At 42.7% G+C, this 17,202-nt stretch overlaps 1 protein-coding gene across 6 annotated transcripts in view; it reads left to right on the forward strand.

Moving 5' to 3' along the window:
- The window catches only part of LOC110991245 (synaptotagmin-6-like), a 40,204-nt gene extending 23,995 nt beyond the window's left edge, over positions 1-16,209 (forward strand). For 4 of the 6 annotated variants that reach the window (XM_022256547.2, XM_087134729.1, XM_087134731.1 and 1 more), the window contains exons 2-8: positions 4,150-4,339; positions 7,208-7,577; positions 8,142-8,245; positions 10,169-10,375; positions 10,711-10,831; positions 11,817-11,965; positions 12,310-16,209. In XM_022256547.2, coding sequence (XP_022112239.1) covers positions 4,175-4,339; positions 7,208-7,577; positions 8,142-8,245; positions 10,169-10,375; positions 10,711-10,831; positions 11,817-11,965; positions 12,310-12,465 — 1,272 coding nt within the window. In that variant the 5' untranslated portion in view covers positions 4,150-4,174 and the 3' untranslated portion in view covers positions 12,466-16,209. Of the gene's footprint in view, positions 1-2,347; positions 2,555-4,149; positions 4,340-7,207; positions 7,578-8,141; positions 8,246-10,168; positions 10,376-10,710; positions 10,832-11,816; positions 11,966-12,309 lie in introns of those variants that run through there. The other 2 variants (XM_087134732.1, XM_087134730.1) reach the window with 2 other exon arrangements.
- Positions 16,210-17,202: the final 993 nt, after the last annotated feature.

The following is a 17,202-nucleotide window of genomic DNA, read 5'->3' on the forward strand; positions in this document are numbered from 1 at the left end:
CAGCTGTCGATTGGAATATGAGCAATTCAAATAAGTAAGAAGTCAGAATCGTCTACATTAGATGTTCACGACAAAAACCAGTGCGATGTGATCTTTGTATCCATTCCCAGACTCTCTTCAATGTCAGCCCCAGTCAGTGGCGAATCCATCGGGGGGCGGTGTTTTTTTTGGGGGGGTTGTTGGGGTGTTTGTTTGTTTGTTTGTTTGTTGGGGGGGTTGTTTGTTTGTTTGTTTGTTTGTTTGTTTGTTTGTTTGTTTGTTTGTTTGTTTGTTTGTTTGTTTGTTTGTTTGTTTGTTGGGGTGTTTGTTTGTTTGTTTGTTTGTTTGTTTGTTTGTTTTTTGGGGTTTTTTTATGCAAAAAAATACTTAGGAGAGTAAGAAAGAATGTAATCTAACGATTACATTCTATTTATCTATAGACAAATACTAACATCAAAAACCCTAAGAAAACAACGCCAGCAAACAAAAGTAAGGATGTCGGGACCATGAGCAAGGTTTTTGAGTATTTGGTCTCCTCCAGCATCATGTTGAATGAGCTCGAAGCCGCGTTCGCTTTTCAATTCCCCCGACACCAAAAGCTGAATACGCCACTGGCCTCTGTACATTAAATTTACATCGCAAAAAAACGTCATCCATCGTCACACTTTGACTCTGATATTTCCAAAATGGGATTTGAAATGCCTCAACTTTTTTTTAGTTGAATTTACATTTTAAATGAGGTTTTGCAAGCCACCAGCTGTTGTATGCCATTATTTTGACTCTGTTTCTGATTATATTAAAGTGACATGATCGGAGAAAAATTCTTCCCTCTCCTGTACAGATTGCTTCTTTGCATGAATCAAGTGTTATAATGAATACTTTAAGCCTTCGTCAAAAAGGCTCAAATCCTGAGACTAAGTAGTGATTTTTGTCATCAGTTACAGCAAACTGTACATGTGATTTAAAGAGCACCACTACTGTCGTTACCCTCGAAACTAAAAGCTAGTTTGGCGATTACCGTTTCAGGATAAACAGTTTGTCGTGTATGTGCAACATTATAGCAAGCAGTAACGAAATAAAAGACCTCTTTCTTTGAAGTAAATATAAGATTTCAACACCTTTAGGCAGCTCCATGATTTACGGTATTTTGTTTTCTTCAACGTTTACGCTTGCAGACGTTTTTAATGGAAGGAAAACAGCAGCCGTGAAGATTCGATTTTTAAGTCTCCCACGAACTTATGCACATTTACTGCAACGTCGTAAAATCGATACAATGCATAATTTTGTGCTGTTGGAATACCAAACTGGCGTATTAAAGTGGACGAGTCACCAAACCTGGCTATCTGCATGGCATAATCTAACACCTGCACTTTTAGAGTAGAAATGTTCACGCTTTTTACCGCTGTTCAAAAACTACCTTCTGGCACAGCCCCAAATAGTAAGATTAACAGCTGTCCAAAACTCGGCGATATTAATGGTTGAGGTCGGTCTTTCATGAGAACACAGCAGTTGATGTACCGAGAGGGTGCATTATGTAGAGTTGAACGTATATGTAGATGAGACCTCTTCCCCTGAATTATGAATTTATTTCTAAATTTTTCTTTTCATTTAGTGTTCGACACAGAGTGATTCTACGGTCTCGAAATGTGATGCAACTCCAATACGCGGGAAATGTTGGAACGCAGTCTCCCCGACTTGCACATCAATTGTCATGGTGTACAATACGATACTTGATTTGATAGCATGGACGTACAGCATAGGCCTAGGCCTAAATGTCATGTGCGTATACAACAAGCACCGAAGGTGAAACGTGTAGAGTATCGATAAGCGAAGCAACGTGTACTTCCGAGATACTGATCGTGCACACCATATCTATTAATTAGCTGTGCGTACAACGTTGTGACGATATATGATACATATCAGTCATGTTGTATCTCCCGATCTACACGGGACGTTGTAAGCAAAGATCGTATAGCGCCGCCGTTAACGATCTTTGGTTGTAAGTTATAGTGCATGACCCTCATCCAGTTGGTTGTCTACTGGAGAGAAGTTACCTCAGCATCCACTTAACCGATATTGTGGTGTATAACTGTCAGTGAAAGAGCGTGGAGCAGCCATTTGGGAGACAATCCTAAATGGAACTCCACATTCATTTTATGGCACGACTTATTCAAATGGCAGTGTTATGGTACTGTTGTTATTCGCGCCCATGAAAAGGTACTGGTACAAGGGGAGATGTTGTTTTTCTGTGGTGTTTGTACACCCACATAGTTATCATCATGCATGTTTATGACGTGGCTCGTCACACGTTCCTGTTGGAACTACCGAACGATCACAGATTCACACCGAGTGTGATGCATGTTGGTGATCAAAAACTAACGGGCAGGCTTTCACTCGCGAGGTTTCCTTCTTATATTCAAATGGTTGCACTATACTGCCGACACGAATGACTGCGAAAGGCTGTACCGAGGAAAAGAATTCATGAAACTGAAGATGCTCGTGAGTTGCGCAAAACCACGGTTTGGGCTTTAATATTATCTGGCTTCTACTCAAAGCCTCAATAGTCAATACCACGGTGCGTGCAACATTATATGCTGGTTTTAACCTCCTTCTAATTCTTAGCAAAAGTAGGTTTCCCATCCTTGGATATCAGTTCAAATTGAAGCCATTGGCATCAATCATTCACTGCAGAACATAAAGGCAACTATATGAATCTCGTTCATAGAAATTACAATGTAGATCGTAACAGAAACGGCCCAGATAGTGACTCAAAATGCGAAACCGAAGACCACCCATTAACTTTTGTGACATCGTAAGTCGATATCAGAGATTATAATTCGGCGCATCAAGATAATAACGTAGCCCTTTTTTCATATTCTAGGGATCAGAAACGGAACAGCAACGACCGTATCAAATTACACTGTGAGCCATTTGTTACAGTAATTATCGTTGGTGGCCATCATTCCAAAAGAAAATCTTGTTTGACGTCCACAGAGACAGAGAGGACTTTTTTCCATTCTCAGTTTGACAGTTTTTAACCTGTAACTATTAGATAAAATTCGTATTTCACATGTCTTAGAGGTCATGATGTGAGGCTTGTAAAAATGGTTTGCACCATGACGTTTGAGCTTCTTTCTTTTTCTTCTTTTTGGTTTCATGCTTTTCATGTCGCATTCGATTGCTGGTTTCAATAAGGTATTCATCGTTTATGCCGGAACTGGTTAAAATAACATTATTTTCAAATCGGCGAGGCTTCTTCGGCTGCTTCTTTGCAATCGTTCGCCCATCTCTTTCCTGCTGCACGTCAGTGCCAGCAACGTACCGCTCTCGCCCATGCTTGCTATCAAAACAGTCTCACCCCGAGCTTTATTTGTTGGAGAAACCGAGACGTTTATCCTTAGGTTCAGATCATATCCTCCGACTTGGTTGGTTTGTTTTCTCCCTTCGGGCAAAAAATATAAAGCCGTCTGTAAAGACAAGGGGAAAGGAAAGAAGAGAAAGAGGAGAAAATGGAAATTATTTGGCGAGTGAGAATACTGTTGGCCCGTCTCGTATGAACGTTTGCAGCGTCATCGTCGACCAATTAACGACTGTTTCCTGTGAGGACTGCTTCAAGAATTGCAAACGTGTGTTTTTCATAGCCTACGTGGCCCTATCGTGGTTTGGCGGCTCCCGTTGAAGTCAACAGCCGTCTGCAGTTTCTTCTCTAGTCAGGCTGAAATAATAGTCAGCTTTTTTCTTGCATATCTGAATGTCACTGCAATAGACTTATATTGATATTCTTTTTTACTGAAATTTTTCTGCGGGTCAGGATCCTAAGCAGATTCGTTTATATTGTTTGTACACATCATAAAAAATACTCGTCATAATTTTTACGTATATCATGTCTTTCTGCTGCAGCTGCTGTAGTTATATTTCTGCTGAGTGTGTTTGTGTGTGCATCTCCAAAATGAATACCCGGCAGAACAAGTTAATTCAGCTGACGTTGTTCTTTGATCTCTTCTCTCACGGTTCATCAGCTGCCGTTCGTACATTTTTTTTCTTTTTGTTATTGACGACGCAACGTGTCGCACAGCAAGGATGCGAACAACTCGTCAAGCAGGATTTCGTATCTCTCTCTAAGATCCACTGACGACATTTTATTCTCCCCAATCTCTTTGTCCGTTGCAGCTGAGACAGGCCTTACAGAGTGACCATGGTAGCGGCCGTTGTGATTGGTGTGGTGTGTGGAGCTGGGGTAGCGCTCATGGTCGTGGTGCCTATGATTCTGTACAAGTACACCAATTGCTGTGCCAGCTGCAAGAAGAAGCATAAAGATCATGAGGCCCAGAAGAAGGTAGCCATGGCAAAACCAACTCAGGTATGGTATATGATCTTTAAAATTAAGCAAAAAATAAAAAATAAGAGAGAGAGAGAGAGAGAGAATTAACACACAAAGGGGTTATTACATGTCTATGCATTGCTGGTGCGTTGGAGGATGTTTATGATTTTAATTTAGTGGCAAAGACCGTACAGAAGGTTTACTTGAGCCTATCCTGGTGATACAAAGTCCTTGTCCTCTAATTCCGCCGTATGCATAATAACCTTTATTAAGATGTCTGCTATGCGTACGTTATCCACGATAGGTTATAGTTTATGACTTTGTGAAGACTAATGCGAGGAGACATCATGTGGCCCTGTACTCATTCGCGCTTGCTTACACCGAAAGTGCAATGGGCTGAGTCACAGCAGACCATAGTTCCTTGAGTAGAAGCACCCCCTCATCGGTTGAAAAGAACCACGTTGGTGGGTTTGCTCGTCGCTGGGAAGGGCTGATGGCTTTGCACTGTGATTGGCTACATTGTGCACGACCTCTGACCGCGAGGTTATCACTTCCTCTCAGCGAAGCGTTATTTAAATGTTTTCGTTTGCCAATGGCAACGCCTTGGTACGATCACGGTGTGGTAATTTATCTTCTCACTAAGTTCGAGTTCGGGCGGCCTGTTCTTAACATGGGTTTCTTGTTCTCGCCCTCGAACGGCGGGAACACCCCAAGAAAGCTGTTCCCGGAACAGGATCACACAGCACCTCCTCGTTAGGGTTTTACAGAAACACACGGAAAAACTCGCGAGATTTTTATTTTTGAACAGTCGCAAAAGATACCGAGATGGCTCACAAAGCCGGAGACAATGGGAAGTTTTACAAAATTAGCAATAATCATTTTCCATAGCAAAAAAATGAATGTTCCTTTTTAAACAGAAAAGAATTCAGCCCAGCTTTCCAAGTTTACTGTGAAAGAACGTACATGGATGCATGGATGCCGCCATGTTCCATGCAACAACCGGTTGTACGTACTAATACATATATAAATCTTTCACAGTTTATCTTAGCTGGATAGTAGGTTTCCACTTGGAGTGACGCCTTAAGTTACATCAATAAAATCATCACAACGAATTTCAAAATCTTGGAGAGAGCAAAAGCTCCATTCTAGGAAATCCTGGGAGAGAATTCCAAAGCAATTCAAATCGTTTCGAATTCTATACCTCCCCCGGGGATTTTCCATCGAGGAGCAGTTATGTTTGTTTTTACACTTGCACTTCCCTGTCTCGTCTGTTCGGGTTTTACGTTGCCACGTCCCTGTACCGTCTTCGTAAATCTTCAATTAATTTGGCGCCAAGCGAAACGCGCAGCGCACCATCCGGTAGGAATTATGTGGCAATGATATGGAGAAATGTAGAGGTTTAATTGAAACACGCTCCGAGGTAAATCTTCCTCTCCCTCATACAGGAAGATGATCATATGTCCTCCAGCGACATTTTATTTTTCTTTAAAGAGGCCTTGATTTATCAGTAGTATAAATCTTTAAACCTTTCGCTTCTTCCCTGCTACATTTTTTTAATTCCTGTTGATTATTGAGGTGAAGAATTTTTATTGCTCTTACTAGTGATTTATTTGATATTCTTTTTATTTTACTTACAAAAAAACGGCCTTATTACTCAAGAAAGGGAAACTCGGCTCAGGTTTGCTTTGCAGCAAAATGTTTAAGTTTCACTGAAATGGTTTCTTGTTTCATTGCCGCCTCTCTTTGTAACCAATCAATGCTTTTACTGCAAATCACGATGCTTTACGCATACAGCGGCAAACAATTGGTATGGGTAACGTGGAAAATCAAATCATTGGACTAAATCGATGTAGCTTCGATCTTTTTTTTTATTTATACATATATTTTTTTGAGGGGGTATTTGTCGTCGAAAATTAAATTAAATTTTCTGTCCACACTGTGAGGGAGACGCATTTCATTCGCTTTCTTCGAAGTACTTGTTTAAAAGTATATTTTATATATAATGTTTGGGGAAATTAGGCACACAGCACAGCCAGCTTTTTGAAATTTTCTTCTTCTCTCTCTCTCTCTCTCTCTTTCTCTCTCTCTCTCTCCTCTCCCTCTCTCTCCTCTCTCTCTCTCCTCTCTCTCCTCTCTCTCTCTCTCTCCTCTCTCTCTCTCTCTCTCTCTCTCTCTCTCTCTCTCTCTCTCTCTCATCTCTTTCTCTCTCTCTCTCTCTCCTCCTTTTCTTCTTTCATTATAATACTGGGGCGCTCTTGCATCGTTCTACTGAGCTGTTTATAGAGAGAGTTGCGACAAGAGTGTCTCACTCGCTGGAACCAAAATGGTGGATTATACGCCAGTGCACATGGACAGTTAGCACCCAATAGTCGGAGGCTGTACTGCACACATTAACAACAGCCAAAGTCTCTCTGGATGCAGCTGTGGTTCTACCCAGAGCTGTGTATAGAGAGTAGCGCAAACTTCAGACTCCAGAAACGACGTCTCACTTAAGATGCATTTTTCCGAAGTGTAGGCTGCTTTGCGTGGGAATGCACCAGTCGATCGAAAAACAGCAAAAGGGCAATCAAAGATAACTGAATACGGGCGATTCACAATAGTGCGCCTCCAAGAGTTTGCAACACGTTGGCCAATCACAACGCGCGAACTCTGTCAACCCTTTCCAAACGCACCTTGGGTCGACAAAATTCGCGCATCGTGATTGGCCTAGGCGTTGCAAACTATTGGGGGCGCACTATTACGACTCGCTCGTATTGTTGCCCGCGCAAATATGCATCTAATTTCCCTAATGGGCGCCTTTGGGGAGAACTTTGGAACTTAAATGGCGTTCTCAAGAGGTCACTACTTTATAAAGGGCCTTGATTCTACCAAGCCTTGCTTAATTTCGTGTGCTTATCAAACCTACAGGAGTTTTACATCCCATCGGAGAGAGTGCCCGTCCAGCCGGGCGTGGTCGCCATGCAGACTCAGACCCCCCTGGGGTCCTCGCGGCCCGACCTCCGCCAGCTCTCGCACTCCCGGCACTCGCTGGGACCGCCCAGCGAGGCGGACCGGCGCAGCCTGACGAGCGAATCCAGCATCGGCGGGTCGTTCGAGTCGGACATCGGCGCAGTCCAGCCGGAGCTCTACGCGCGGACCAACGAGGTGGTGGTGCTGAAGGGCGCTGAGGCCGAGGGTGGCGCCGACACGGCCAAGAAGAAATGCAACCGCGGACGCTTGCACGTCAAGCTCAAGTACGACTTCAACACGTCGGATTTTGTGGTGCGACTCATCGAAGGTACGTAGGCCTATGGTAGTGATCCAGTCAACACCAAGTCGCTTCTCAAATAACGGGCCGAAGAGAACTGAGGATTAAAACTTTGCCTTCTTTAATTTTGAACAACCTGTGGCACGATTTGAGACTACATAACGTATGTTGAATGTGATCACAATCTGATAAACGTTGTCTGGATGCCTTTAATAGCAACTTATTACCGGGTTCCCTTATTGTTAAGGGCGGATCCGGAATCATCTTTTCTGAAATTTTTTTACAGCCAGCGCAGGGTGTTAGCATAAAGTATGCACTCTAAAAACTCCAGGTCAGATTGACCCAGAATTGGATACCATTGGGTGTGACCCTTTTGTGGGTAAAAATATGACCCCCTTTCGGGTCATATTTGACCCTTTCTGGGTCAAACTTTGACCTGGAAAAGGGTCATGCCGAATGGGACCCAATCCTGGGTCAATCTGACCCAGGAATTTTTAGAGTGTGGAATTAAAATTGCTGTTATTTCTACGCCACCTAAAAAGATAAACGTTTGATATGTTTATACGTGTGACGTGTTTTGCTGCTTTGGTACAGCTGAGGATCTTCCTGCAATGGATTTCGGCGGGACAAGCGATCCGTATGTCAAACTGTCCTTAGAACCAGACCGTGACAAGAGGATTAAACAGTCAAACGTTCAGGTACGTGCAGCATCTGCCCTACGACACGCCCCTAAGTTGCCTTTCTGTAAAGCTTTCTAGGGCTAGGGCTAGGCTGTGTATCGGCATAGATTGCCCAGAGTATGTGTGCGTTTGTGTCAGGAACCGGTGCCAAATTAGCTTTGCTTGAACATCAGACGAAGAAAAAGAGGTTTTGAAGGCTTTTGTTGCGAAATCTTTTAAAGACGACCGTGAATATCGACAAATGTCAGGTCCATATCCACAGGTTATTGATGAGCCTTTTTTTTGGGGGGGGGGTTGGACACAACCGGCAATTTGAGTGAAATTATCATGTATGCTTTCCCCCTTTTCTTTAAAGTTGGGAATTGAAGTCGAGAGTTTTTTTAAAGGATTCCCGTATATTATTTCGTTGGGATACAACACTTCTGTGTCCAAGTCACATGCCGCTTATTTTGTCCTGTTCAAGCATGAACCGAGATAAAGGGATTGCCTCCAGGCCTGGTGTCTTCCCTAACTGTCGCCGTATGTTTCTTCTGTAAGGTATTGGAAAATTTGAGAAGAAAAAAAATTTAAAATTGCTGAAAGCCCTGTATTGCTCAAAAGAGTATGGATTCTAAATTTTGGGCCCTGAGATTTGCCGGGTGTCCCTATTTAAGCGATCTCCGGACCTCACTCTGTTAAAGCTTCATGTTGCTCACCTCGTTCTTGCCAGTTGGTGTACGCTCGTATTGTTTGCGTCCGATCGAGCTACTCGTGTTACTCCTGGGCACTCGAACGGCTGGAGTACGACCCGCGGGTCAGCGAGAGTATGCTCTCGCTAGAGGTGGAGTATACTCCTGCACCCGAGTGTAATGCACACGCATCCTACTCATGTTGACAGGAGTAACCGCGCGAACGCACCCATTATGTCTGTCACAGAGGTCGTGAATATGAAACTCTCCGGTAGACTCTATTTATGAGTCGGCCATCTTGAAAGTGAGGTTAACTTTTCACTATGGGAACCTGAGAGTAAAAATAAAAGCAATTAAACATTTAAGCCTGAGACGGAGCCCAAGTCGAGTATTGGGAAACGGCCCTTGAACCCAAAATAGTCTGGTACCACCCCCAGTTAACAGATTATATTGAATGTGAAAGATTCGGGGAACAGGATCGAAAATGGCTTTGCCACGAATAAGGTCTGTTGCCCATTTCTTAATCTTTATCCATTGTTAATCTTCATTCAAAGTTCGGTTTCTGTCTAATGCATGCATCTTAAGTCAACGAACTCATAAATAATGAGTTATATATAACTCCATATAGGCGGAGAGTTGCAAAATCATGCTGAGAGTGAATGAAATTTCCATACAAGTAAATATACAACGTCGTCCTCCATAAAAGATTCATGAGCCGACCTGTTAGATGCATTTCGCACAAGGGCTGACCAAATTTATCTCCGGAGATGAGTTCTTTGGCTGATGCTGCCGGTTATGCACAACCGAAGGGGCGTGATTTCACATGAGTTTCCCAGATTTGAGACTCTTAAACCCAACATATCTGGATTTCTGGAGGCTCCATAATTGAGGTTTGGAAAATCGTGTGCATGGAACGTTCACATCGAAATGTCCGTTTTGGAGAGACTTCATGCCACTCAAGGCGTGTTAGTTATTAAAAGCCCTAAAAAGGCCAAATTGTTGTCACTGTAGCAACCTTTTTGCTATTTTTTTCACGGATTTCTTTTGATCCACTAATCTCGATCCTGAATACCAACAGGAAAAATCTTCAAAGTGTAGGCATATGCCATTTCCTCTGGCAAAGAACTGAGTTTCGAACGTTTCTAACAATCCAAGGTGTCAATTCCATTTCCTGCCTTGACAGCCTGTAGAACATCCCCGGGTCAGGGAAATCGCTCATAACTCTGCGTTAGCAGCTCAGTGTCAATTTACTTGTCCGTCTTGTTTTCCTCAGAGGAAAACTCTGAATCCCACATTCAACGAGAGGTTTAAGTTCCCCATGACATTTGAAGAGACCCAGGCCAAGACGTTGCGGATGAACGTCTACGACTTTGACAAGTTCTCCAGACACGATGCCATCGGGGAAGTGTCCATTACCCTGGCCGACTTGGACGTGTCTCGGGAAGTCGATGTCTGGAGCGACCTAGAGGATCCCCAGGCGGTGAGTATATTTGCCTTGTGTCTCTGCATGCATGAATATAGTCATAAAGTCATTTCGTGGTGCACGATTTGAATACACAGACCTGCTCAAACTGACCGAGACGAAAATACATCACAGGCGTGAACCCTTGCCCTAAATTTACATACATATGTAGATCCACGAAAGGATGTTATTTATAACTTGGACGTCCTAAATTATTCACCGTTCCCTGCAAGTGATCAAGCGTATTTAGATTGCCATATGTGCATGGGTGCACAATTATACCCGTACACTTCTCGGTACATGTAGCAACAGACGCTTTATCAATTCATAAGGATGTATTCCTTCCTTTCCAGAGGCACGGCAGTTTAGGTGATCTGCTGTTCTCTCTCAGTTATCTTCCGACGGCAGAGCGCCTGACGATTGTCATCATGAAGGCGCGGAATTTGAAAACCATGGACATCAGTGGTAGCGCTGGTAAATAGAAAATACATATTATACTTCCTATATCCTGCTGACCATGAACGAAACTGGCCCTTACTCACCGGCCATGTGTGGTTCTGGGATAGGCATAGGCTAATTCTTAAGGTGCATGACGTAGGCCTAATTTTCTCAAACTGTCATTGGGTAGAATTTGTTTGAACAGTGGTCGACTTTTGCATGTGTGCATGCCACGAACGCCTTGAGTGTAGGTGTTTAAGGAAGCAAGCCACATATTCCTCAACATAATTTTGCGAAAGAGGCGGGCTGAGGGTGCGAGATTCTTTTGACTAAACATGCTGGGGGAACCCAACGGTTAAGTACATAGTGTACCCCCAGACACTTGGGTAATTAAAAAGAAAACACGAAACCGGGGACGAGCGAACGTCATCACATTGCCCGTCCATTCCCACTGCCATTGAGGGCGCTCACTAATGCCCTTCACAAAATTCTCTGAAGGAAGTAGTTACAGTCGCGCACAGCTAGCGTTAACCGTGGGTTAACTGCATCCTATCAATGCATTTCATCCAGTGTCATGCCCACGTGAAAGTGTCGGTGGGTGCTGGACAAAATGACGGCATGCTTCCTAAAACAGCTGTCCTTTCCAGCGCTCTGTAAGAGCAGTCGGAGCAAGTGCTATGTCTTCGCTGTCAGTTGCTGCTGTAGATCAGGCTTTTGAGGGCGCTGTTAGCAGCAAATATTTGTTCCTTCACGAACATGCGTTCGCTGGTATGCACAGCCGTTAAGCACAAGAAGGCTTCAAAGCGCCCTCCTGGGATAAATACCGATGAACAAGTGTTGTTTCCAGTCGTGGTCAAATCATTCGCTTCCTGATATGATCACCATTTTGGATCTTGCTTTCACCGAACGAAATAGCTTTCTTGCGGCAGCAATGTCTCTATTTATAAAAAGGCATCATTGAGCCGTTAAAATTGCACCAAAGGATGAACTCGTGTGATTTGTTATTGTCATTGGCGTTCAGATCCATTCGTCAAGGTAACTCTCATACAAGGAGGCAAAAGATTCAAGAAGAAGAAGACGACAGTTAAAAAGAACTCGTGCGATCCGGTGTGGAACGAAGCCATCATCTTCAACGTGCCGGCGTCTGCTCTTAAAACCTGTTGCTTGGAGGTAATTTAACAAATTCTGTTATTTACAGCCTTGAAGAAGACACGATACCTTGGATAGTTGAATTGCATTCTCGTTACCATCCTTCATATTGGTTCTCCTTGACCTATTTTGTATTTCTCGCTGTAATGTGCTGACATAAAACGAGGATGAAATTGGTAGCTATGGTTGAATGGATTTTAAGGCCAGCAAAAGTTACTGGAATAGTTGAAGAACTAAGGTTTCTCCGAATACTGTCATTCAGGTCTGGTAGTTTAAGAAGGTAATTGTGTACCTCGGAGTCGAATAAGCGCAGACAGTAGGAGTTGATTTTTCGTGTGAATGGTTCACAATCGTTTCCCCCACAGATAATGGTGGTGGACTATGATCTTCTTGGCCAGAGCGGCAAGATGGGCATGGTCTTGGTGGGCGAGGAGTGCTCGGGACTCGGCAAGACACACTGGAACGACATGACCCAGTCCCCTAGGAAACCGGTGGCCATGTGGCACACGCTGCAGGATTGACGCAGGTGACCTGCCTGGGGTAATTAGGAACTCTGCAAAACGAGACATCCATTGGATAGCGTTCCAGTTACAGGCTAGATATCACCACCAACCCATTCGTGTCAATGCAGACGAGAGAAACAAGAACGGTCTGTTCAGAAAGAGTGAGCAGTTTCAAGGCCGGATTAAGTGTTCCACATAGACCTTATAGGCATCAGTATTTCATAGAGCAGGAGCCCCGTTTTCCATGTGGATGCTATATAAGCAGTACCAAGCTAAGGTACGTAGTAGAGAGTCCCAAAGCGAGTGACGCTCGTTTTCTCTCAGGCTTCCGACTTTTTGTAGGTCCAAGGCTTTCAGGACCTGCTGTGCCTATTGGATAATCCATCCCTGGGCAGTTCCATTTTTCCAAGTATATAAAGGCCATCCATTGTAACCCATTTAATATCTTCTAAGGTTTCCTGTGGTATAAGAAAAGCACGGGAAATCAACAAATACTTGCCAGTGTCCCATAATTCTTTTCGGTCGGCCATCCTCGATGCCAATCTGTGTCTCGAACAGGTAGTTTGTGGCCGTGGGGTGGTCGAAATCTCGGTTTCGTGCCCGTGTCTCGGGCTTTGTCTCTGTCAACAAAGCCGTTTCTACGCCTGTATACTATTGTGAATTGATGAAAATTCATTCAGGCGTTTAAAATCGGACCATGCCGGAAACGGAAAGGAAGTTGAGTAAATGGACTGGAAATCCTCACGGCCTCGAACGTTGTTCATCTGTATGCCACAAATAAAATCGTCCACTCCACGTGAACACTGATATAAATAGATACCATATCCCAAGCATTATATCCCAATAGACGATCCTGACTGAAGATTGATAACAAAACCCCTTGCTGATTATGAAAAGCCGCGTCTTATAAACTAATCTACCGACTGTGACCTGTGACCACGCCTAGCCTGTGTACAGTGGCTGCAGATGCCGCAGCCGTTTCACGTCTCCCAGAATGAATTATTCGATTATCCACTAAATGTGTGTTTGTTAAAAAGTGGCAGGGGTCTATACATTTCGGCAGAAACAATGAGCCAGGTCGGTATTTCAAAAGGCCAGGGTCTTTCGGGAACACAGCGCACGCGAGTCAGCGTATGGCTGCGCTGATAGGACAGACTATCGCGCGCGTAGCTGTTACCGAATACCCGTGATGGGTATGCGCTGTTAGAATACCGAACTGGGTCATTGTAATACACCAGAAAAGAACAATTGTTAAAACTCTTTGTGGAAGACGTTTTCCCAGAAGAGGGCGCTGCAGATGATATCTATTAACAATCAGAAAGCTAAAAGACCGTATCCGAAACCGGCTTCCAGAGCTACGGCTACGTCTGTTGTCAGCGTGTCCCTGCTTATCTACGACTGAACGCGCTAAGACCTAGACCAAGCTCTAGACAACAGACTCGGCGGTTGCAGGCTAAGGCTCCGACCGATGAGAACAAAATGCTGCCATTCCCTCTTCCGAATTTTTCCCTTGCGGTGCCCACGTGAAACTCCATTTTTGCAACAGTGTTTACATTTGTGCCTCTTCCGGCACATGGAAGGTTGAAAAATCGTTCAATTTTCGAGAATTGGTCCTGGAATTTTTATAATCAAGAAATATAATCAAATCATCTTTTATCGATGCTGTTTCCTTTTGAAAAAATCTCACAGATTTGTGGTGCGTATTGTACAGGAAAAACATCAAAAAGTTTCAGCTTAGTTCAATTTGTATTTTAAGTAGGTCTAATGTGACAGTTTACGAAATTTTACATTTGAAGATAGTGCAGTCTCGTCAAGAAACGTGTCCAGTGGGCTCGAGTGTTTTTTCCCTTTACAGCTTCGGCAAAAACAGAAATAATCACCCTTTTCTAACTTGTGATTTGAAATAATATTATTTCAGCAACAATTAAGAAGTTGCTCCTGAAAGCCTTTCGTGCAGGTTTAGGTTTGTTTACAAGGAATCCATTCGGAAAACAGCTAGACCTTTGAGTCTGTTGGCTTCGATTAATCTCACAGAAAACTCGTTTGGATTTTCATCTTTGCTGGAAAATTTCTTCTTGCAATTTCGCTTTTAAGGTTTATTGTCCAAGTAAGATTTGCAGTCGCTGTGCATGAACAAGAAAAAAAATAAGTGTCATGCTCGCTTAAATGTAATTTTTCAAAGAGAATATTTTTGTAACAAACTTCGTATGTGACAATGGTTCCCTTGGTAAGGCATGACAGAATAAAAGGGGGTCCGTTTGGAATGCAATAATTGTTATTTTCAAAGTCTATTTGTGGAAAATTCCACAGAAAAAAATTAGCAAGGTGGCAGACTTAACGAAGCCCGTTTTTGTCATCTCGTTTGTGTGAACACATTTGTGAGGAATTTTATCTCAGTCTCCCATTTTTGAAGCCGATGGGCAATACTGCGCAAATGGGATTGTTGAAGGCAGGTTCATACTTCAGGCGAATGTGAAAGCGCAGCCAATTTGACGTCACGAACGATTTGCGGCAAAATTTCGCTCTCGTTGACAGGTATTTTAACTGCATGAGTGATAATTCTAAAGCGTAATGTATAACTGTTTGCTAAATTTGGTTATATCTTTACAGAAAATGTTTTTGTTTTATCGAATTCCATTCACTCTTTATTAAAGTAACAATTTTCGGTTAATGCAGTTGAAATTGTTTGGTTCTAATGGGGTTCGGTAGACCCTTTCTTTGCCCGTTGGACTATATTTCGCATACTGTCATCTCCTTGTCCATCTAAAATTTATTCCTTTTTGTCTCATTTCAATCTCGCTTTCTCCAGCTTTGAAAACAATGTAAACAAATCACTTCGTCAGTAAAGAAACTACTGGTAAAGAAAACAAGGGGATGAAGGTTTTTCTAAATATAAAGAGATATCCGTTTAGAAAATTATTTGGTCTCGCATCCTAGTCCATTGTTTCTCTTGTAATTTTGCCATTTGCTTTCTGTAGTCTTCTAACACTCCCGATACGGTTCAGCAGGATGTTTTACAGTAGGTTTTGGAAGTGCATTGAATGGTTTTGGCTGGTAGATATCAGACTACACACCTGCTGTGCAGTGTTCAGACATTTGACATAATGTCAAACATTGATGGAAGTTGAATCTCTCGTCAGCAATGAATAATGTAAGATGGACTGGACTGCGTGCGTTTGATGTTTAAATTTGCCAGGGGACCATATACGACAACAATCTTGCCTTTGCCAAGCAAAATGGGAAGGGTTATCAACAGACAGAAAATTGGCGGGTAGAACCTATAAAGTTCTAAAAAAATGTGTGAGTAATTTCTACGAAAATGTTATTTGTTGTTTGCATGCATGGCATTAAGCTATCAGAGCTCTGCTTTCCTATTGAAGTTGATGATAATTAAATTTGATAGTAGTTTTGATGTATGGTATGGCTATGCTACACTGAAAATATATAATGTACTGCACCTTGTGATGTTAAAATTCAGCATAAATTTAAATGATAATTAACTTCTGTAACAATAATTTCTGTAAATTTTCAGAGCTCTATTTAATTATGAGATATATAACAGGATTGTAAATATTGAACAGTTCTAACTTTGGACAGAGTATTTGATTCACTTTTGGATATATTTACTGATCAAACGTAATAAACTACCAAATGTAATTACACTGTAAACTATTCGCGTTCTGAAACGGTGTGTTACCGTCGGTTGTGTATTGAATACATGGTGCGAGCGTAATAACACGGTTATTTAAACTTCCTAGCTCATAGGTTGACTCCAGTCCTTCTGTTACGTCTTGGTACGAGCTGCGCAAGCATGTGGTCCCAAGACAACCGCACGAAGTTTCTGCTGCCCTGCATGCCTGGCCCCATTCCCAAATGATTTCTTTTTCGGTAGTAAAATAATGATCATGAGTGCATTGGTCAGAATAATTTCATGAGAAGACACACACTGAATGCACTGTGCCACGAGGGGTGGTACAGTGGCGTAAATTGGTGTCGGAGATCGGACCGGGGAATGGATGAATATAAATTTAAAAAAAGCCCCGGCTATGGAAATTCAAAAAGCGGAGAGGGAGGGCGACTCCATATAACACTAGGTGGCGCTGTTTATGATTCAGACCTTTATGCTTAAAAGCCCGAATCTTACCTAAGAATAGCGCAATTTTCGTTTTCCTCCCAATTCAGTGTAAATGAATACATTTTGGTCGTTGAGAAGTTTGAAAAATTCCTCAAAATTCGCCTTTTCTTTTCTTATACCCCGAAAATGGGGGATGAGTCCATAGCCCACTGCCCTCCCCCCATCAGAGTGTTGGAGGATACATATCTCCACCAGTGGGATTTACGCCCCTGATGTTGTATAAAACAAAATGCCGCATGTCTTTGTGTAATGGCTCAGCGAAATCCACATAAGAATTAGGGCTCAAAATTGCAATGTGCACGAAAACTTACTTATCAAGGATATGGTCACGAAAAATGGCTGTTTATCAAATACTTTGGAGTTTGCATAAACCTTCATTTTTCTACCAGAAATAACCTCTATAAATCAACCAAGCAATTTAAGCACTAGTTGAGTTGAAGGTTTGCTTCGGCCTCGTGGATCTAACCTTTAAAACTGACTCAATAAAAATTTCACGGCCTATCTAATGCTACAAAGGCCAACTAACGACTTTCCTCACAAGGCTTCCTCGCTCTACATAGTCGATGAATGGTAGACCGATACTCTCTATTTCTTGAGGAGTTACATCGTCGTCTGCGACA

This window comes from Acanthaster planci, linkage group LG03, assembly GCF_054643075.1.
Source record: "Acanthaster planci isolate LZ-2023a linkage group LG03, COTS_SCS, whole genome shotgun sequence".
In the NCBI taxonomy this organism is placed as follows: Eukaryota; Metazoa; Echinodermata; class Asteroidea; order Valvatida; family Acanthasteridae; genus Acanthaster; species Acanthaster planci.